General features: G+C 41.1%; 2 protein-coding genes and 1 pseudogene across 3 annotated transcripts; 1 reads left to right on the top strand and 2 right to left on the bottom strand.

Moving 5' to 3' along the window:
- The first annotated feature begins 762 nt into the window (after positions 1-762).
- On the top strand, positions 763-8,416 carry abcd4 (ATP-binding cassette, sub-family D (ALD), member 4). 2 transcript variants are annotated; one of them, XM_076083657.1, is made up of 19 exons: positions 763-1,807; positions 1,978-2,096; positions 2,362-2,489; positions 3,320-3,459; positions 3,564-3,680; positions 4,087-4,212; positions 4,615-4,665; positions 4,890-4,984; positions 5,072-5,193; positions 5,825-5,916; positions 6,030-6,119; positions 6,232-6,437; positions 6,617-6,708; positions 6,839-6,875; positions 7,114-7,163; positions 7,312-7,364; positions 7,453-7,529; positions 7,743-7,858; positions 7,934-8,416. In XM_076083657.1, the coding sequence occupies exons 1-19, from the start codon at positions 1,767-1,769 to the stop codon at positions 8,027-8,029; spliced, it is 1,848 nt and encodes a 615-aa protein (XP_075939772.1). In that variant the 5' UTR covers positions 763-1,766; the 3' UTR covers positions 8,030-8,416. The 2 variants fall into 2 exon arrangements, with proteins under 2 accessions (XP_075939772.1, XP_075939774.1); XM_076083659.1 differs by lacking the exon at positions 763-1,807 and having other exon boundaries at positions 2,367-2,489.
- Positions 5,258-17,869, bottom strand: LOC142941662 (acetyl-coenzyme A synthetase 2-like, mitochondrial; annotated as a pseudogene).
- Positions 17,870-18,151: 282 nt separating this feature from the next.
- On the bottom strand, positions 18,152-22,659 carry LOC142942286 (visual system homeobox 2-like). Its single transcript, XM_076084553.1, has 5 exons — positions 22,230-22,659; positions 21,641-21,731; positions 20,892-21,015; positions 19,422-19,602; positions 18,152-18,486 (listed from the first exon to the last, which is right to left on the bottom strand). The coding sequence occupies exons 1-5, from the start codon at positions 22,657-22,659 to the stop codon at positions 18,152-18,154; spliced, it is 1,161 nt and encodes a 386-aa protein (XP_075940668.1).
- Between the last annotated feature and the right edge of the window lie 303 nt (positions 22,660-22,962).

Raw genomic sequence — 22,962 nt, 5'->3', positions numbered from 1 at the left:
TTAAATACAATCCGCCTGGAGCAAGTTCACAGGTGTCGAGATAGTTACACAATCCATTTGTGGTTTTGCAAGAGTGGAGAAACGGGTGTGTTGCATCATAAAGATTGTTTCTGCATTATCAGTCAGCATTATCTATATCATTACCTCCTTTTTCTTTACATTTTGTTTTGTGCTTGTTTCAAGAACCATTTGTAATTTTGGGTCAAGTGTAAGTTAAGTTCTCTAAATAATCATTTGAAAGCTCAAAATTTGATAAATTAAATAAATTGATAAAGTATTTTGCCATCTTACCTAACTTGAGCTGAATTGTTGCTATGGAAAAAAATAATCTAAATCTATATTATTTTGTCTTGATTTCAAGAATCATATTTCGTCGGCTCCTCAGCCGGCCTTCCTTAAGCTACAGTCTATACGAACACTGACCCGAGCACTTGTCTGAATGTTTTAATTGCTTGTTATTTGCTGTTGTAATGTCTAAATAATGATTTGCTAAATAATATTTATGTCAGAATTGTATTGCCTGAGCATTTATACTAAGTACTCATCAATATGTAGAGGTCTAGTATTACCATCTGTTTTCTGTTATGCAAGGATTGTATCCTTTTGAACAAAATATGTAAACAAGGAGAATAAAATCTTCCAAAAAAAAACCCCACTTTGAATGCATATTTTGCATTAATGCATATTTATTTTCAGAAGTGAATGAATGATTGGTATATAATTTACAGTTGCATGTGTGTGTGTGAGGTGCTGCACAAATCCAGAAAAACAATAGTGAGGGAAGGCAGGCAGTGTAGCGTCATGTGTTTTACTCCCTGCACCAAAATAGCACACTGGGTTCATGCTTAACCTTTGACCAACATAGATGAGGTTTTTGGTCTTTATCTGGTTTGTAACCCGAGCATACATCCAGCCCAATCAGTGGTCTTCTCTGTGCTCCATATATTGAACTTTCAACGAGATAAGCGCATGGCCTGACTTCACACATGCAATCTTTTACCATTATGTATTTAGCTGCTAATGATGTATTTAAGCTGTTAACATAAGTATTTTAAATGAGTACAAAAATGTAACCGAGTATGAATGATAATAATCATGTTTTTTCAAGCCTTATAAGTATCTCCAAGCTCTCTGAACTGGGCCAGGTACCATAAACAATAACATTTTATTGTCTTTTTGGTATTTAACACTGTGCTTGGCCAGATGTGGCTCCTATTACCTTAGAAATAATAGCCACAGGACACAGAAACAGACTAAACATACTTTTATTGTATGCAAAGATTCCTTGATATCCGGCAAAAGTAATCCTGTGTCTTAAGAGCTATAGTAATGTTTGGTAATGTTAATTATATTAGTATGATTGTGTACTTTTATTTTGATGCTTTGGCAACCTTTTCTTTTTTTTTTACTTTTATGCCAATAAAGCCACGTTGAATTGAACAATTCTGCAGCTTTTCAGGCATGTATCCACTGTACGTCACTAATGGCTTTGAAATAAGCTCGTAAAAACGGATTGTCAACCTTTTATTTTGAAAACCCCAGAGTACATTTCACCGGAAATCCGGACTTTTACTTTCACCTACCAAACAATCAACCCAACTTCACTGCCCACTGACGGAGCGAGGTAATGGTCGGATAGACGATGCTAAAGTTAAGACAACATTGAGACTAATTAGTGCAGCCGTGACACGTAATAAAGACGGTAATGTTGGCTGTTTTGCAAGAGTTTGTTCGTTATTAGCTCACGCGGACCTGCCAGAGTGCAGATGCCTCGTTTGGAAAAGTCAAATGGCAGAGGGACAAAAAGGTAAGACCGAAGCCACGCATGCAAGGTGTTGTTGATTACTGATTCAAATGCAAGAACTTTATCCAAACAAATATCTCTCAGTGCATCATGTGACCACACAGCACGATGCAAGTTAATGAGATTCAAATGCTTCCGTTTCCTAACACACGTACATCTGTTGCTGTGCGTAGACCTAAATTAGACTGGAAGTTTGTGCAGAGGTTCTGCAGCATCCTGAAGGTCCTGTTCCCGTCATGGACCAGTCAGAGTGCTCTGATGTTTGGGACGCTGCTTGCGGTCACTCTGACAGGTAACTGCTGTTCATACACGTTTGTATAAATTGTCACATTGTTTTGCATGAATCCTCATCATGAGACACATTCAATGCCTTTTTTCACATTCAACCCCATTTGTGGCATTCTAACACTATTCCTCAGATACCACTAGACTACATATACTATGTCGTAGCTCAAAGGTTGGCTCAAAGGTTGCCTAATTTCCCTATATTGTTTTACAAGTCTTTGTCGTCCCAACAATATGCTAACACATCTTTTTTCTTCTTCTTCTGTTACCAGAGCAGCTAATCATTTACCAGGTGGGTGTCCTCCCCAGTCACTTCTACAGCGTGCTGGCAGACATGGACTTCTCGGGCTTCCGGACTCTGGTGGGCACAGCGATGGTGCTCATCTTGCTCAACTCCACAGTAGGTTGAAGGAGCACTACTGATAACAGAAGCGCAAATGTACCAAAAAAGATCAATCTTTTGGACTCTGCAGATTTAGGGGAGACGCATAACGCTAAATTAGCACATGCACATGATTAAAGTTACTCTTACCTAACTGCTTTTTGTTTTAAACAATAGTTGATGCATCATCACATAGATTATTGATAAAAGGGTTTATTTTTTATCAAGCCATCTACTTGAAAATTCTCAATTTACTGTAGGAGCTTGTTTGACTTTTTCTTTTTGCATACTGTATGTTATGAACAGTAACTTATTTCTACAACATGGATTTATTAATCAACAAGATGTTGCACCATATCCAGGAAGTTAACTTTGTTTGTTTTTGTGCAGAGCAATGTCACTGCACTACTTAATCTTAATATCATTAAAGCAATACTTCACTCAAAAAAAGGAACATTTGTATAGAAACTAAACTAAGGAAACAGTTGGGTACATAGTTTCCTATATTTTATTACATGGCTTTTGATTTTGGATTGCTCTTATAATAGATGATGGCAACTTTACAAGGTCAGGACATCCTGACATGTTCTTTTTACAGCCTTCACACATGTGATACTTGGATTTTGAACCAGAGAAATTGCAACCACGTAACCTAGGAAGCTGATATTCGACGTACAGTATATTTCACCACATTGGTGTTTAATTGAGACCTCTTCTGAAATATGAGGAATCGTATGACGTTTACTCTGGTTAGCCTCGCAGAGATCATCTTATAGTTGCAGTTTATTGTTACTTTACTCTAATAGATCATTTCGCTCTGTCTCTGTGTTCCTCTCTCACTCTCCCAGTTGAAAAGTATCGACCAGTACATTTGCAATCGGATGTACGTTAGCTGGAGGAGGACACTAACTGAGAGCCTCCATACGTCCTACTTCCAGGGCCGAGTCTATTACACCCTCAATGTACTCCGAGAGGAAATAGACAATCCGTAAGCTTTGATGGTTTTATTTAATATTAGAATATTAAACATTGTCACAAGGAGGAGTCATGTAATTCATTTTTCCTCTGTGTGTTGTTCTGTGTAACTCTCAGAGACCAGCGAATCAGTCAGGATGCAGAGAGGTTGTGTAAGCAGATGAGCACCATGGCCAGTCGTTTGATCGTATCACCGTTCACGCTGGCTTACTACAGCTACCACTGCTTCTACAGGTAAGTTTGTACCGAGGCAACTGTTCTATTTCACGCTCTTAAACACATTTAACACCTACTCTGAAGTTGAAGTCATTTGTAGCCATCCCATGTGCTATTTGTGGTTTAAGAGATGAGAAAGTCTACCTGTTGTCAGTGACGGACACAACTCCTGTGCGTCTGATCCAGCAATGCTACATTTATTTAGCTTTTTGTTAAATGTGAGGCTCTAGTTTTGCACTGTAACTGCAGCAAAATGACTTTAATCTCTTTGAGTATTATCTTTTGTATGCTTTGGGTCTTTTTCTATTTTATTCAACTTTATAAAGTCTTAAATGTATTTTTCTTCTCATTGTATTTGTCACGCTGTTTTAGTAGCTTCTGAATTGCCTTTGTGTTGTATAAATAAAGTTGCTTTGCTTCGTAGCACCGGCTGGATTGGTCCTGTGAGTATCTTTGGCTACTTTGTGATCGGGACCATTGCCAATAAAATCCTCATGGGGCCGATTGTGTCGACTCTGTTTGAGCAAGAGAAACTGGAGGGGGACTTCAGGTGAGTTTGGTCTGTAAGTCACAAACACACGAGTGTCTGTGTCAAGTAGAATGTGTGCTGACGGACGAGCAGAGCAGGACCGACTTAAAAGTGTTCCTTCTGAACTTCAGCAGGGTGGGAGGGTAGTCTGCCAGCTTTATTTGACGCAAACCATGTCGGTGTTTACTTTTAAGGAAATGAGTCCTTTTGTTAAGCGGAAGTCTCGGTAGACTTTGGCCCAGTGCCTTTCGCCTCTTAGGAAATAACAGGATATGTGTCGGCTATTAATCCAATTGTCACGAGTTCAAACGATTTGATTTTGTGTTGCCGGGGAACAGTTGAATGATAATTGTGTTGAATCGTAAGTTGTGTTGCTTGAAAGTAAAAAGTCTTTTTATCAGAGATCTGTTTTTGTATGTCCAGATTCAAGCACATGCAGATCCGCGTCAATGCAGAGTCTGCAGCTTTTTACCGGTGAGACACAAACGCATGATTTATATGGTACAGATGACCTTTTCTCATTTATTTGACTGTGTCTTGTGCATGAATCATGCCTGCATACATTGCTGAAATGGAAATAAAGACATTTCCACAAAGTATTTGCAATCATAACCAAATAGCTTGCATAGACAGTATGGCGTACTATACTGTGATCAATCAGGATCGTTCTGACACACCAAATGTCTGTGTTTTTTTAGAGCCGGTAAAGTGGAGCACATGAGGACCGACCGCAGACTGCAGACTCTGTTACAAACGCAGAAGAGTCTAATAAACAAAGGGCTCTGGCTTTATAGTAAGAACGTCCCACACACTCACAGGCTCATATCTCTCATCCATTGCTTTGGTTCGACCGGTTAACCTCTGACTTCTCCTCTCTCAGTCGGCGTAAACACGTTTGACTACCTTGGAGGTTACCTCAGCTACATCATAATCGCCATTCCAATCTTCACCGGCATCTATGATGGTCTCACTCCTGGGGAGCTCAGTGCACTCATCAGTAAGGTAAACATCCCGTCCCCACCACTTTCTTAAGAAAAATAAGAAGCCTTCATAATGTAGCCAGAGAGGTAAAAAACAATCTTTTTATTTTCATACAGTCAGTTGAAGTTGCTCCCTATCCCAGTTTCAATCAATTTTTATTTGTCATCAACAACACATAAGCACATCATATAAATGAAAGGAAGACACGAGTGAAAGAGTTCACTCGTTCAAACTATTTGAAGACACGTCAGGTTCCTAGTAGTAATAATAAATCCTAAAATATGAATGTGTATATGTCCTCCTGTTACCTTTTCTTCACCATCACAGACTGGCTGCATGTGAATGTGTCGCTAATGTAACCACTAGGTGGCAGCAAAAGCTTTCTCTTGTGATTAAGCATTCACGCTGAGCTTAAATCCCTCTTGTTGGAGATCCAACTTCTAAATGTGTAAAGAAGTAATATTGTAGCTTCAGAACAGTACATAAGCAAATGTAAGTATTATCAGCAGCTAGTATTAAATCCCTCTTCATGCTGTCGTCCAATGAGCCTCGTTGTTGCTGCCTTTTGTTCTGTGTTCAAGCACATCCTTTCAATGATCGTGTCTCCTATTTACACTCTGCTCTGGTTCTCCCGTTCTTTGTTCATATTCAGAACGCCTTTGTGTGCATCTACTTGATAAATGGCTTCACACAGCTAATAGACCTGTCAACCACTCTGTCAGATGTGGCTGGATACACCCACAGGTATCACACTGCATACCTAAATTCACTTCCTGGAGGACAGATGATGACAGCAGCATATATGCATGCCAGCCACCTTTCTATCACTGAAGTGTGTGTGTGTGTGTTGTGGTCAGGATTGGGGAGCTGAGGGAGGTGATGGATGACATCCTACGGAAGCAGTGTGACTACGACCCGGCATCAGGGGACAACTACGACTTTGACAGGTTTGTGTGAGCGCTTTCACTTCGATCTCTGCTGCACGAAAAAGTCACAACAAGACGGCAAAAACTGATATTAAGTTCTCGTAAACAAAGCTTTTTTGATTTCTCCATACAGTGACTTCAACGTCCATGCGGGCCCTGCAGACACTGCCTTCATCCTGGACAAACTTTCATACAAATCTCCTTACTCAGACAAGCTGCTGGTGGAGGATCTGAGTCTGAAAATCAGCGAGGGAACACATCTACTGGTGGTGGGGAACACGGGCACCGGCAAGACGTCACTAGTGAGGGTCCTCAACCGACTCTGGGAGGCACAAAGCGGTGAGAGAGAAGCTGTCGACTGAGTGAAAGAAAAGGTGTCGTGGCTCCTGACCAGTTTAGCTTATAATGATAAAAATGAAATAGAGCAAGACTGTAGCCTGTTTTGTTTTGTTCAATTTTTTACAATGAAAATAATGTACTCTTAGTAGCCGCACGATAACTGTCGTCCATCTCCTCAGGTTTTGTCCACATGACCACATGTTTCGGGCCCAGAGGAACCCTCTTCCTGCCACAGAAACCTTACCTGACTGATGGCACACTGCGTGAACAGGTAGCCATCTTGTTTGTTTATGTCGTTTCTCTATAAAGCCTGTAACTTGTATTTAATGTATAGATAATTTAACCAAAGTGCTGAAATCTACCAAAATCAAGTAACTTAACTGTAACTCTCTTCCTCAAAGGTGATCTACCCATTGAAGGACATTTACCCTGCATCAGGTATCAGATTTCACTCTGCTTGAACTGTATATTAACCTGTTAAACAGTGCAACATTGGAAGGCTATATATGTTAATTCATTTAATGTAGTTTGTTGTTCTGGCAAAAACAAAAAACTACAAACGTACAGATTTTATATTTGGTTTTCACTCATAACTTTGTGTCGATGCTTCCTCCGGGAATAACTGATATAATTGGTCATCTGAATCAGTGATATTTATGTTTCCTTTTTTTGTCAGGGTCAGTGGACGATGACAGAATTATACAATTCCTGGAACTAGCTGGAGTGGTGAGTCCCTTCATCCCACAGGATATTCCTTTCAACTTAAATCTCATCTATTATTAAATCTAAAATGTTAATTCACGTTGAATATTTCATCACTACTTTGAATTTGAACAAACACCGGTCCTAAATCAAACTTCTATCCGTGCTCCAGTCCGGTCTCCTGGAGCGGACGGGCGGCCTGGATGAACAGGTGGACTGGAACTGGTAAGAGGAAAAACATAAAATGTTTATTAATTCTTCAAATGTGCCACAAAATGATGCAGAATCTGAGCTATTTTCTTTTTCTCTGCAGGTATGATGTTCTGTCTCCAGGGGAAATGCAGCGTCTCTGCTTTGCTCGTCTCTTCTACCTGCAGCCAAAATATGCAGGTGTGTTGTTCTGGATTTCTGTAATGTATTCATGAAAGCTTCTGAGGATGCGGGACTTTTTGGGATTCTGACACAGCAGATTCAGGCGAGCTCGCCTCGCCTCTTTGATTTAGCACCCACATTTCATATTTTATCATTTGCATATTTTCATGTTGTCCTCTGTATTAGAGGTGAACCACACTTGAGTTTTCTTCAACAACTTTTTATTAACAGTGTTGGACGAGGCCACCAGTGCTCTGACGGAGGAGGCCGAGGCACATCTGTACCGGACCTGTAAGCAGCTCGGCATGACTCTGGTCAGTCTGGGACACCGCAGCAGCCTGGAGAAGGTACTGTAGACCGAAAAACACGTGTTTCATCATGTCCAGCATTAAACTAAAAGGACTGTTTTCTGTGTGTCGCAGTACCATGATGTTCAGTTGAAGCTGTGTGGAGAAGGCCTGTGGGAGCTAACTAAGTTAAAAGGAGGCAGCAAGAGCCCCAGAGAAGAAGCACCGTGACTGCAGGGTCATCGCTTTGAAATCCTGGACATGCAGGAAGCGTCAGTGTGGGAGACGAGGACATAAAACACTCCTGAATTCCTCAGTTAGTAACTAACACTCAAGTGCTCGTCAACAAGGTGGTTTAAAAACTCAGTTTACTGCAGTGCAGGTGGAGACCTGTACTCATGCAACATTGAGGCCGAGCCAAACAAATGGTTTGGACCCAAAGACTGGCTCTGTAATTATCAGAGTAGATTCACTTATGACAACAAATCAGGAAAGAGAAGGACACTTTTGTTTACAATCACTACTGGAGAGAGTACATCTGTGGATTATACATAGTTTTAAAGAGTTGTTTACCCGATTTCATAAAAATGTAATATGTACAATAAAAACAAAGGAATATTTGGCCTTTAAAAATAGTTTTTGATACAATTGCACATGTCTGGCGAAGTGAAATAGTGAGTAATGTGCAAGCATCACTTCAGTTGTCAGACAGTGCATCATTGTGGTTGTTTACTACAGAGCTCACGGTGACCCTGGATGATCTCTTGAACTGATGCAGGGTCATCCAGCATGCTGATGTCCCCCACCCCGTCCAGGTCCCGCTCCACCACCTTCTGCAGCACTCTGCGCATTATCTTACCTGAGCGTGTCTTCGGCAGCCGCTGGACGAACTGTGAGAATGACGTGACTTAAGTAGAAGTTGGTATTAAATGTGAATTTAAAGACGGCGGGACAGAATTACCTGGATGAAGTCTGGACAGGCGTACTTGGCGATCTTTTTAGATACCATGTTGTGTAGCTGCTGACGCAGGTCCGCCCCCTGGTCCTCCACATCCTGTTTTAGCACCACAAAGGCATAAACCCCTGACAACAAAGAGAAGTCTTTACTAGAATAGACATTCCTGTGTTTAACATGTTTTTTTTGACTAACTGACAGACTTCTTGCTCACCTTGTCCTTTGATGTTGTGCGAGTATCCTATGACAGCAGACTCAGCCACTGCAGAGCATTGATTCTGTTACAGAAACCAGTGTGGATCATCTGTACACTTTATGGCAAGAACATAAGTGTCTTTGGGGAACTTTTAATCAAACTGAAATTACGTTAACCCTGCTCAAAGATATCAAACAGTTTATTACTTTTGAATGTAATTATATTCACTTTCTTTTTATTCCATATCACTCATTTTAATGACTCAATGCTTCCATAGCATACTAGTAAGCTAACGTTAGCATGTTACCATTATATTATGTAGCAAGCAATGCTCAAAGACATTGAAACAACATGTTAGTTATTGATCGACCTTACCACAACATCCTCTATCTCCGCCGTCCCAATCCTGTGACCGCTCACGTTGATGACGTCATCGAGGCGGCCTGTGATCTGGTAATGACCCTCCTTAGAGCGATAGGCGCCATCACCAGTAAAGAAGTAACCTATTGGCACAGGGAGTAAAGACTTGAGTTTGTGTCTCAGGAAACGGCATACAAGTAGAGACGGTTGTTTATCCCGAACACATCTTTCTGTACCAGGATGAGGCTGACAGTAGGTCTCAATGAATCTCTGGTGGTTGTTGTGAATGGTTCGGGCCATACCAGGGCTGAGCTATGCACAGAGCTCCAGAGGTGTGGTTGGAAGTCAGTACTTTTCCCTGAAAGAAATATTAAGAACAGTGTTGACGCTTAACAGGACAACAAACGAATTATGAATTAAAAGTAACAAATCAATGTCATGAATGGGGAAAAAAGGATTTTGGTTGGAGCACAAAAATTATCTAACATAATTGTGCTAAAAAGTGTCATACAGTGCATGTAATTTTAAGCATTGTATGATCAGTGAGAGGTAATTTATGCAACATAAGAGGAAGAGAGATGAGCCACCACTCCAACTGTCTGCGCAATCTGTGCAAAATCTGCAACAGCCACGAAGTAGTACGACAGATTTTTAATAGGGAGTGATGGGTGGGAGCAGGGTGGGTATCAAAAGTGACACAGCTGGTGAATATTTTATAATCCTAATCTGACCCTCCCTCCAGGCCATTCCCAGACTCCAACATTTTCAGGGACGGCACACACACACACACAGAGGGATGAGCCCCACACCTCAGCGTCCATGAGCACGGGCTTAATGCCAAAGAAAGGTCTCATAGCCATTCCTGGGACAATCTCTGCGTCTGGTTCTGATGGCCTTGGGCTGATGCAGATGCCACCTGTCTCTATGAACACAGAGAAAAACAAGGCAAATTGTAAAGCTGCTATTTTATCTAAAGAAAAATGTTGACTGTCCATAAATCCCATTAAAAGACCAAAACAGACAACGTGTTTGTCAGGTTTTCTTTCTAACTTTCCTTCACTGTGGTACTCAGCCCTGAACCCGTTGGTTTCTCCTAAAGATGTACATTTTGAAAAACAGGTCACAATAATTTATACATCAGGAATACGGATTGAGAGTAACCTAAGTAAGTACACAACTGTTAAGCAATGTTTTTTTTAAAAGCACTGGAGCAGCGCTAAAAACAGAACGGGGGATGAAGAGTAAAATAAAGGGACAGGAGGAGAAGGTAAACGACGGTTAACTAACAGTCTGTAAACCTATATGCCCTTGATACGTTGAAAGATGTAGATTGTGGAATTATCAGCCACACTGAGTAAATTAAATTAGGTTTTCCTGGACCTCAGGGACCCTGGTAATCCGCCTGGTGGTGTTGGTGGCAACAGTGCTGGACACGGCAGAGGGGACCCGTTATTAAGTAGGACACAACAGATGATCCCACAATAGCATTAGCAACTGGCATCCTGTTCAAATCAACTGCTACTGTGAGACTAACATTTTTTATAGCTTTTTTCGACATACAATATTATGACTTTTTCCGACATGCTATACTTTGAACTTTTGATGACATTTTTTGGACATACTGGAATATGACTTTTTCTCTTTTTGACATAATATGCTATAACTTTCTTTTTCATTTTTTTCCAGCAAAATATACAATGGCTTTGTTGGGCATACTACAATATGACTTTTTTTAATCATCCCTTTGTGTTTAAATAGGTTAGGAATTACAACTTGTAGAAAGTTGCAAGTTTCGCAGGGATTATTGCTCGTAATGTTGCTAAAGTTAGAGATTTCTGTGGACAACTCGGCAGTTTTATGTGGAAGTGAGATTGAAAATATATTTTGTGTATGCTGGCTACCTAAATTACACTCAGTCATCCAAACTGTGAGAGCCCCTGATAGAGATACATTATATCAATATTCTTCTACTTTATTGCCGTTAGATGCTACAAAGCTTTGTTCACCTCCTGTCCTCTTGCAGACTCTCACATCTAGTCCTGTATGATCCAACACGGAGGCCGTATGCCAACAGCGGATCAAAATCAAATTTTCTCTCTAAACAGGCTACTTGTTCCCAGATCAACCAAATGGCATTTATGAATAATGCCACTTAGTCCTAATTGGAAACACTGGTCCAGGAAAATAACATAATATAATCCTTTTTACTGATGTAGGGTATTTGGGTCATATCTGTGTCTGTAATTCTCAAACTCATGATGCTCTGATGTTTAATTATCCTCCATTAATTATAGGTTTTTGCCATTTGTATGGTAATTAATGCAGCTTTGCTTCATTTGGTCGTTGCTTAATCTAATTTGAGGGGACTGAGGATAAAACGCAGTCAGGTCTTGTGTTCGTCTGTAAAATGTATTCTATTAGCGAAACCAGCTGATTTCAAACATGTCATGATATACCATCATAAGCTACTTTAGTAAGGGAATAGTAATTATTCTTTAGTGACATCAGAGGTAATCTATAGCTGAAGGTTGATGTGTCACACCAAGGGCAATTACTGTAATTATACTGTCACTGTAATGTATAAAAGCATAGTATAGTAGTGTATTTTGTTTCTATTTCACTCTTGTATAAAAAGTCAAATGCAATCAAACTTGAGATTTAGTTCATGCCTCTGCAACCAAAACCAGATGTTCTACTCTGGGAAGAAAACATCTGGTTTGATTGCGGGAATCCAGAGCGAATGAAAAACCTTCCCTCATTTTATGTGTGTGTGTGTGTGTGTGGTGGAGTGTGTACTGTGTGTGTACGCACCCACCTACTGTAACATTGTGTATGTATAGTTACATACGACTGCAGGCTTGTTATGTAACACTGTTATTGTTGGCGAGATGGAGCAAACCGTTCTTCCCCTTTAAGGGTTTTAGTGTCTGCAGACGTGGCTGTGCTCAAGAAAGAGAGTGAATGAACATAACTGCCCTAACAAGCACTGAAGAGCAGTAAGACTCACAGCACGAGACTAAACCAAGTTCAATCACTCACAATGTTCTGGTTAATGGGATTTGTACTTTGACAAATGACCCAGCTGATTATAAAAATGATGAATACATTTCTTGTTAATTTTTTGATCAATAAATTGACTAATTCTTCCGAGGCTACAGTGACTGTTAAATAAAGAAGACAGATGCCTTTCCATCCACCTCTTTTTACTGTATATGCATTTTCATTTACATTTGCGAAAAAAAAAAAAAACTGATTCTCACTTGATTTATAGCCTTTATTTAGTGAATTATGGTCCTATTTTGAGTAAAACAGACGATTAAGCGGGGTATGCTTTAGGGACAGTTCGCTACCAAGACGTTGCTTGTTATGGGAGTTGTCCGTGTTTTCGCAAAGCCTTATTCAAAGTTCAGTTGAACTTTGCTCCGCCCTCTCGTTTTACTTCTGGTTGCAAAAAACAAGATGGCGACAGCTAAATACCAAGACGTCAACAGCGGATGGAAACAAGCATTCATTTGCATTTCATTTGTCTCAAAATTCTGTGAAAATTTGCGGTGATTTCAGATGGAAACCTGGCTAATGTGGTTTCAATGTGTCAGTGTTCACAAGCAACAGCTAATAAATGCCACACTATGTGTATTCCCACTTACCTGTTTGCCACCAGGTGTCCACCACAGGGCAACGTCCACCCCCAACGACTCTGTGGTACCACTCCCACGCTTCAGTGTTGATGGGCTCACCCACTGCAGACAGAGGACAACTTCAGTCAGATGATGAAGTCATACATTATTTTTCTTTCTATACTTTGCAGACAAGGTGTGGGGGAGGATTTCTATTCTTTATGTTAAGCTTTGTGTTTTAACCCATCATGCGTCATGATGTAAGGGAACGTGTGTGTGTCTGTGTGTGTTAGCATACAATCTCATGGCATGCTGTGCCTTGCTATGGCATGTTGACATAGCAGACAGGCTTGACTTTCAATATACTTTCATTATGTAACCCATGTGTGCCGTAAATAGCTAAAGGAGGGAAAAGGGAAACAAAAAACACTAGAGTTAGAAGAACATATTAGAGTAAAAAGGGACATTATATGCTAAACAAACAGAGTCACTAAAAAGTGGGACTACAGCTGTGATTTCTAATTACATCACATCCTTAAATTGGTCATACTATATGCTACTATCCATTGAACATTAAAGCTGTGTCCATGCACAGCTGTGGTAAGCATGGTAGGTCAAACCTGAATTGTTGTAGATGTTTACAAAGAAACTATTTTCCTTTATCTTGTGATCTCTTGTGCCCACAATAGTATTTCTAAGCATCATGTTTGGCATACCAGAGCCCAGAGTTTTGAGGGTGGAGCGGTCGTATTTGTGGACCCACTGGTCTCCGTACTTGAGCAGCAGGCGGATCGCTGTGGGAGCCCCGTAAAACTGGTTTATCTTAAGTCTCTGCACCATCTCCCAGTACCTTCCTGTGAACAACGCGACATGTCGAAATTAGCACGGGCAAAAGAGATAATCTACAATGTGTCGTAGGAAACTGGATATCTGAATCAGAAATGAGAGATTAGGGTAAAGCATTAGCCTGAGAAGTAAGACTTTCACTAGTGGCGTGTTTCACCTTGACAATAACAAGGTGTGTGTGCTGACGACCGTCTATAGAGAAGTCCTAATTATAGTGTGGACGGTATGGCCAAGTTCAACTTCAACTGTAAACAGTTATTCATATACAAAGACACGAGAATGCAGAGCTCTTGGCAAAGGACAGGAATACTTAGCGGATGTCTGCCAACACACTTCACACAGACGCATAACATTTTATATTAACATAATCATAAAAATGCCATTATAATGATACCATTAGAGCTAACAGAGTTTGGAAGGTTTTACTGTGCAAATAGACGTACAATAATTAAAATCAGAGAATCTTTTCTATGGATTGGAGAACCAGTCTGATACATTTCTACGTTTGCTGACGTTCATACCTGGGTCGGGGTAAATGGGAGTGCTCTCAAAAAGGACAGTGGTTCCCCCGTTGGCTAGAGGGCCGTAGACACTGTAACTGTGTCCTGTTATCCAGCCAATATCTGCCACACAGCCGAACACGTCTCCGTCATGGTAGCTGAAGACATACTGGTGACGAGAGGGAAGATTGGATAAAAAAATAGAAGATATGATATTTACTTTCCTTTTATCTAACTAAAATGGAAGGAGTCTCTTTCTGTGTGTTTGTATTAGTACTGTATGCAAGTGTATTTAATATATCTTAATTAAAAACAGAAATAAAAACTTTACATAAAGTCATCATGCTAAAACTAATCAGGCTGAGATTTCCTCTACAAATGGACGATGATAAGAAAATAATTCTCGCTTTAACACGCGTGCAGGTGCAGGTCGTGGTTGATGTTTACCCTGTGTGTGAGTGCAGCATACAGCAGGTATCCAGCCTGAGTGTGGACGAGTCCTTTGGGTTTCCCTGTGCTGCCGGATGTATAAAGCAGGAACAAGACGTCCTCACTGTCCATGGCAGCTGGCTCACACACCAAATCCTCCTTCAGCATCTCCTGCACGACAGAATGACTTTAAAGGCTTTTTGTGTATTTTGAAAACATGGTCGCAACACAACCGAACTTTTTAAGATGCTGGAAGAGAACATTTTTACAAGGCATGAAGGCATTAAGATTAGTGCCGACAGAGCAACATCATCCCAAAATGATGTTCAGTGGCTATTCAATCGTCTCACAGGATCTTCTTCAGCAGATGGAGATTGTTTGATGTCACGTTCAGAGAAAGTCTCGTGCTACGCTTAAAAAGAACAGCTACCAATGGACCTGATGATGCAACAACTAGAATGAACTTTCAATCAAAAAGATCAGTTGATTCAGATTCAGTTAGTCCATTGAATCAATTTTAACCGACAACAATTTAGATTATTCATTTGTAAGCCGACTTTATTTAATCTTTAATCTGTATTTATGCAGGGAGAGGTGACGCGGATCAGTCGTAGTCCTCTGGTGTCGGCATCAACGTCTTAATCAAGATCCGATTGGTCTGATCTCTCACCTCCTCCATGGCGACGTCCCTGGCTGTCATGGCGACCGGATTCTCTGTTCTCATGGCAACAAACACCTGCTTCACTGCCGGGCAGCTCTGAACCGCCGCATCCACCGTCTTCTTCAGCTCGGTGACTTTACCTCCTCTGACGCCCTGGTTCACCGTGATGACGGTGCTGGACTGGGCTGAAGATGTGATGCATGTGAAAATCAGACTGCTGACTTGAATAGTTATCGTACTTAACAATCAAACAAACTGTATGTGAATTCAACATTATTGTGGTGGGTCATATCACAAACCACCACAAACAAAGGTCTTACACATGATGTTCTTGCTTTTTCACGAAACATATCTGCTGCTAGAAGCAAGGTTAACAGAAAGACAGTTGCAGCGCTTAATTAAAGCTAAAACTAAATGCACTAAAATGCTCAGTAAAGCTGAAGGGAACTACAGAATCGTGCGATCATCCTCTGAGGATTCTTCACTACATGCGACCGTTCTCACATTACACATTGATCGATAACATAAGATATTAGTTCAGCATCAGCGGGCCAGTCAAACTGTCTCACCGTCTCGGATTCGCTCTGCAAGGGCTTCAGCACTGAACCCTGCAAACACCACGTTGTGTGCTGCACCGATACGGGCGCAGGCCAACATGGACGCCACAGCCAGAGGGCAGGTAGGCATGTAGATGGTGACACAGTCGCCTCTCTTCACGCCACGCCGCCTTAACAGGTTACCTAGGCGGCATGTCATCTCCAGCAGCTGCCTGTAAAATAGGAATCAATGAGCTACACCCCGAGGCGAGAGGAGGAACAACAACAACACACACACATCGAATCCAACCTGCTGACCTGTAGGTGATCTTGACCTCTGACCCCGGCTCATCCCTCTCCCAGATCAGGGCCACCTTCTCTGGACAGGTGTGCACGTGGCGGTCCAGGCAGTTCACTGCATGTACCAATAAATTAGCCAAATACACACAGACAGAAAACTTCATATTATCTGCCACGTTAACGTGTTGCGCTCAAGTCCCTTTGAATATGTAGTATATGCCGAGAGAGACTGGTTTGCATAATGATGCCTTCGCTGTCTCTGTGTGCGTTTCTCAGAAAGCTGCACAGAAACTGCCTCAGATTATGACTCGACCGCAAAATCACTTTATTATAACGACCAAATCCATTTCTTTAACTCGTATTTACTGGCCGTCTTGTAATGAAATGTGAAGATAATCTCACCGGACACATTCAGCTGTCCTCCTTCAAACCACTTGATTCTCCCCCGGCTCAGGTCACAGTCCTGGACTGTGTGGACTGTTGTTGACGGAGAACTGTTGTTGACGGAGAACTCCTGCAACGCAGAGCGGTCCGACACGCCTTCGAACCCCGCAGCCTCCGGCATAAACGCCGCAACGTTGCATCTCCAGCGACCCAAAATATGGATGTAAGATTTGGAGACCCGTCGACGAAAGGAAGTAACAATGTACTTTGAAGTGCATCCGCAAGGCAGCCACATAATGACAGTGTACGTGTTCTGCACACGGTAGCTTCCTGCTATTCGACTTTCTGAGACAAGAGTTTTTACGCACTTTTGGAAGTTACTCTGCTCTGGGAAACCCCGGAGAAGAAGCGCTGGAGGAGTGATGCATTAATAAAGGGCGGTACAAAACTCATGTGACGACTAATTTTTCTCAGAACGTTTGCCTATAATAGTCGACAGCTGGATTTACTTTAAGTTTCGGTTCACGTGGACGATTGTTGGCAACAGCTTTGACAACCAGGCTTACAAATATGAAATATATTTTCCATTTCAAAAGTTTTAACTATTGGACACAGGATTCGTTACCCAACTAGTTGTGACGTCACATAGTCAGGATGATAAGTAGTCATGAACTGAGATTTACAGCTGCACAGACAAAACAGTTTTCTAGTGTCAAAGTCATTCTGCACAGTGAAGCTCAAACATTAAAACAGTGACTTTAAATATCAGTAACTTTTAATTAGACTACAGTTACATTTACACAGAGACAAACACAGATAATGAATGTTAACTGGACAGCGTTAACTATTGGACAATATTTTCAGTATGTACATCACAAACGTTGCAACAGATAAAAGAAATCAAAGGATTTAATCTTGTTTCGTAATCCAGCTGTGTGCTTTTCAGTCACCCAATTGAAATCACAGGAGGTCAGAGGTCACAGTCATCATTAATGCCTCTGGAGCAGGTTTTGCTTTAGATGCCTCTTTTTAAAAAAAAAAAAATGTAAAAATAAAAAATAAAAAAAGTGACTTGCCTCAAAAAAACATCTTTACCCTCAACCGTCGCATTAAAGTAGCTGCCATGGTCACAGAACTGCAAGTGTAACAATCTATTTTAAAGAAAATAAATATACATATATTTAACGCTGCTCGTTATTAGAACATCTGCAGTAAATGTTAGAGAAACATTTCTGCGCTCCAGCCTCCTTCAGCCTCCTACAGAAACAGACATGATAAGGTTGTGTAGTTTGGTTGGAATTTGTTATATTTAGATATTTCTAAGAGCAGTGAGAAAGAAATAATCTCAACCCTCCAAAGTCATTGGAGCCAAAATAACCTTTTTTTATTAGTTACCTAATAAGTATCTCTAATAATTTTACATTTATTTATCTCTGTGATATTTGATCTGCAGGTTTGATGTTCAGTCTTAACAAGTTTATGGGCGTCTCCATAACTTCTGCCTCTGAAATGTTTACAGACTCCACTCTGCAGGTTTTTTTCATCAGTCTGTATTCTGCGGCTTTTTTTTCAGTCACACTTCAACACCTCTGGTGTTTCCTGCTCCGTCACATCGTCCTCAGCTTCCTCTTTATGAGTCACGTGGCCGTTTGTTCTGTCGGAAACATTCCCGAGCACCTTAGCACTGTGCTCCTGTGCCTTCGCTCGCAGCGCAGCAATACTGTTCTCCCTCAATTCCTCCTTGGAAATTGATGCGTTGGCAGTGTCTTTAATTCGTTTCTCCATCTCTTCCTCCATCACTTTGTCCGCTGGTTTCTCCTGTGTTGGTGGTGGTGTTGGTGGCGTCAGGCTGCAGGGTTTTCCAGGAGAGGTGTGTGTGGTTTCAACCGACTTCTTGTGCATGCCTGGGGGGAACGGACATGAATATATTTCAGTTAGAGTATGCAGAGGAGGGTTAGATAATCCAAGTATTCTTGTCTGAGTGTTTATAGTTTGAGGTATTGATGCATTTAGGTTTAGAAAAATCTCACCGATAAATTGCACCTATTTTACCTCACAAGCAGGAAATTGTGTATGTACTGAGGTGTTTGACATTGAAGTAAAGTGTGAAAGAGCATGGGTATAGAACCTCTTATTCAATTAGACGCACCTAATTGATTTAACCTAATCAATTGACATGAGGAGAGAGAGGACACGTGGTCTAATCTGTCCTGATTAAGTAGGATTATCACTGTATCGACATGCTGACACTTTTATTGGCTCCTAACATGAGCCGGGTTTAGCTCCCACTTCCTGTCAGAATACAGCTTAATCCCGCTTTTCATATGACACAAACTAATATAGCAGGTTTTCTTTGGATCTGCAGTACAAGCTCTCATTTTACCACAAAAAAATGGGCCAACAGCAGCTATAGAAGATGGTCCTAAAGTACTACACCTCATGTGTGCTTCATCAGCCAAATAAAAAGAGACTTTGCAAGGTTGATTTTCACAAAATGAGCCTCAATAATGATATTAAACAAAAAGGGGGAATATCTATGACTCGAGATCAATAAAGGACATTTTTGACAGCAGATATTGTGACTCGTCTTAGGAGAAGCACACGTGTTACTTATATTACCGATGGCTCCCTTATAATTAAAGTGTCCCATTAAGCCACGACAGTGTGACACTGAGCCAGCATGCACAATACCAGGACCTGAAGCAGCAATTCATTCATCATAATTTACATTATCTGTGCTTTTCCTTCTGTGACATGTTAAAATGTCTTCCATACAAACGTTTTTTTTTTTTTAAAAGCCATCTAAAATGATCCCTGTTGACATGTAATAACTATTTACCTAATAACCACGGAGCATAGGACTCAGTGACGCCCTCCTTGGCTGACTTGAGGATGGACTCCGGCAGTGGGATGGAGTGACGGACCATGGCTCCATACAGGCCGTACTCCGCCATCACGCTGCTGCGACCCCAACACTTCTCCCTTTTCCTCCACTTGGCCCTGCGGTTCTGAAACCACACCTGGAGAGATGAAAGGTCAGATAAAAGGGTTAGATTAAGTTTACTTTGTATAACTAATGCATGCAGTTTTATTCTCTATGGTCTGGGCCATCAACATTATTAATTGCGACTGGACCAGAACACAATTTTTTTGAATAAAGACTCATTTTAATCTTGATTCATGTATTGACCTATAGGTCTTTTATTTACTCAAAATGCAAATGGTTGTACAAAACAGCTTTGTCACACAAGTCCTGAAATTCAGTGTTTAATATTTCATTTTTTTCCCCCTCAATGCTTCATTTACACAATATCTGGTCTTTTCTTAGTTGTGCATGCGTGTGTATGCGCGCGTGCATTATTCTTCTTCTGGCTCCTCAAATGCCTAAATTGATTTCCACCAAGCCAGACCTCGCAATAGCCTCAGCAACCTTGTGAATATGAATGAGGAAAACGGGAAAGGAATGATCATCCTAAAATGGCAGAGGAGGCAGGATGATATTATAGGGAATGGTGTGTGTGTGTGTGTGTGTGTGTGTGACAGAAAGAGAAATGTGTGTGTGTGCGAGAGAGAAATGTGTGTATGTGTGTGTGTGTGTGTGCGCTACGCAGGCCTGGAATTAAAAACGATCAAAGCCGAGCCTGGAAAGCTATTCAGGTAGATCTGATGATAACCTCCATCTCATAAAAAGATGAGCCTCAGATGAGCAATCATGCCTTCTGACAGCACCAGTGTGAGTGTGCATGGCGGCGCGAGTGTGTCTCCGGTGTGTGTGTAGCTTGCCGAGGAGAGGTGACCCCGGGGGCGAAGAGGCTGATTGAAAAATAAGTTAATTTCCAGGGCCGATCGATGGGAGACAGGCGCTCAAATATCACGGGAAATTAAAATGCTCATAGCAGCCAGTCAGAGCCCTCTGCTCAGCCGCTGACCTGTGCCAATTAATTTCTATGTAGTTATCATTTCATCTCAGGGTGGCGGCCCGCTCTCTCGCAGCGAAAGAGGTGATAAGTTCCCCTCAATTAACTAATTATTACACTGAGCTGGTGAATTGGCTGCTAATGTGAAAGCAGAAGGCATTGTGAGGATGATGGAGCAGCTGACTGGTGGCTGAATATTTCCTTTTGCATTCTTCATTGCTTTGTAACCTGAATTTGTGGCATGTTAACTTTAAGATGATGTTAAAGAAGAAATTATTAAAAACGTCAAATATTTAATATAAAATTATTTGACTGAATTTACACTTACACTGGATTTGAAATGTAAAACAGAGCATACATATCTGCACAGACATTAATACACACTAACACACCTGTATTCTGTCCTCTGGTAGCTCAGTCTTCATGGAGAGCATTTCTCGGGCGTACACATCTGGGTAGTGAGCTTCATTAAAAGCTTTCTCCAGTTCCTCCAGCTGATAGGAAGTGAAAATGGTTCTGCAGACAAAAAAAAGAGAACATATAAATAAGAACCCCTCTACAATTTATATTATGACATTTGTCCAATTTTGTACCATTTAAAATAAGTCTAAAAATGAAATAATTTTTTTTTTTTTTTGTATTTTTCATGCACTCAATTTTAAATACAAATCAAGATGGTGTCAAATGAAAAGTACATATTTCAAATTTTATGGAACAATTTTAGAAGTAGCAACGCAGCCAGAAACAGAAACGATGGAAGACAATTAGGCCTTTCATTCTTTCATCGTTGTTTACCAAAAAATAATCATAAATACACCGTTTGATTTTTCTATCCCCATCACACTTATTCGTTTTCATTTCTAACGAATAAATCTAGCAAAAATGTATTTTTAGAAAGACAGCAGAGAAATTCCAGATGACTTTAAGGCTAATACCATATAAAATATAATCATCACACACATGTTTAATAATTAAATACAATTTAAGTGTGTGAGGTTTTTCTCCTTCTAGTGGGGTGGGGGGTATGACACCAAACGAAAGTAGCCTTACGTAATTTCACCAACTAAAAGCCGAATATAATGTACGCCTAAAAAAATAAATTATATATCGTTCGATTATCTCGTTTTTTGTTTTGCTTCACCTGTGTCGTCGTTTCTTCCGTTTCTTGCTCTGACTCACTGAGGATTTAGAGAATTTCTGCTCTCCGGAGGAAAGACTCATGTCATCAGATTCTGTGAGGAAACAAAGCAGTGATCAATTCAAAATACTGGGACAACATCAAATAACAATAATCCTAATATTGTGTTATAGCTACACGAAATATGGTAAAGTAATCCTCATCTTTAAAAAATAAAAAGTCCGATTTATTGATGTAACATTGTTGTTTCAGAATATTGAGTCTTCAGCGCGTCTTTTCCCCTCCAGTTAATATAAATTAGAATAAAAAGTATTTATTAGACTAGTTATTTTGAAACAAATATTTTAGCAAGGACTCTAGATTTTTTTTTCCATCTTTCTCCCATTTTTCAAATAAAATAAAACTATAAAGATGCATCCGAATTCTTTTTTTCCCGTGTGAAATCACTCATGCGCTTGCAGTCTTTTTTGTGCAATACCTTTCTGCTATTCCCTCCCTCTCGTTCACAATAACCACGCATAGGCAGTAGCCTATGATACGAATCAATCCCTGCATCATGTTAGAGTTAACAGGCCTTATGTTAAACACTCACCGGAGCTGGCGGAGTGCTGCGCATCCATCTGAGAGTCCATATGCACCGCTCTGTGCAGCGGCTGCAGGTGCACATTTTGCGCCTCTGCAAGCACCTCCAGAAAAGCAGGCTGGCTGTAAAACGAGTGTATTCCCTCTGGTCCCAGCAAACCCATACCGACCCCGAGACCCCCGTGTCCGAGGGACCTTGCGGCCAGGACGTGCGCAGTGTGCGGGAGAACCTCCAGCGGCCGCCTCTGCATAACCGCCGGCGGCTCCTTGTTGAGACCGAGCAGCTCCTGGATCCCAAAGCCGGTGCGCCGGTGCACCGTGGGGGCCATCTTCCAGACTGGAGGCGGCTGCTGGGATCCCCCGTGGTTCACGCTGTTTTGTGAGGCAGACTTCTGTTTATTCTCGGTGTCTGAGAGCACAACTCCCTCTTTCCCCGTCATGGCGGTGAGATTCCACTATTTGTTTTCCACTCACTCCGAAAAAAAAAAGCCAGAGTCCCTGATGCAATCAGCACCGTGATGCTCCTTTATCTCTCTGCCCGCCTCTCTGCTGCGCCTTTTAACCAACGGGCAACAGGCGGCAGCCAATCACAAGAAGGGAGGGAACCCCACGCTGAAGTTTGCACGAGCCCTATGAGGCTTCATTAAAGTAAATAATACAATTTCAGACAATGAAATGTGACAAAATAACATGTCATATTTGCCTTTTTGCCAGGACACTGCTGAGGATGTGGCTGGGTTGTC

The sequence above is a fragment of the Anarhichas minor genome, unplaced genomic scaffold, assembly GCF_050575085.1.
Source record: "Anarhichas minor isolate MPS153535 unplaced genomic scaffold, ASM5057508v1 ptg000136l, whole genome shotgun sequence".
In the NCBI taxonomy this organism is placed as follows: domain Eukaryota; kingdom Metazoa; phylum Chordata; class Actinopteri; order Perciformes; family Anarhichadidae; genus Anarhichas; species Anarhichas minor.
Note: the sequence above shows the minus strand (reverse complement) of the source record. Positions and strands in the feature narration are given on the sequence as shown.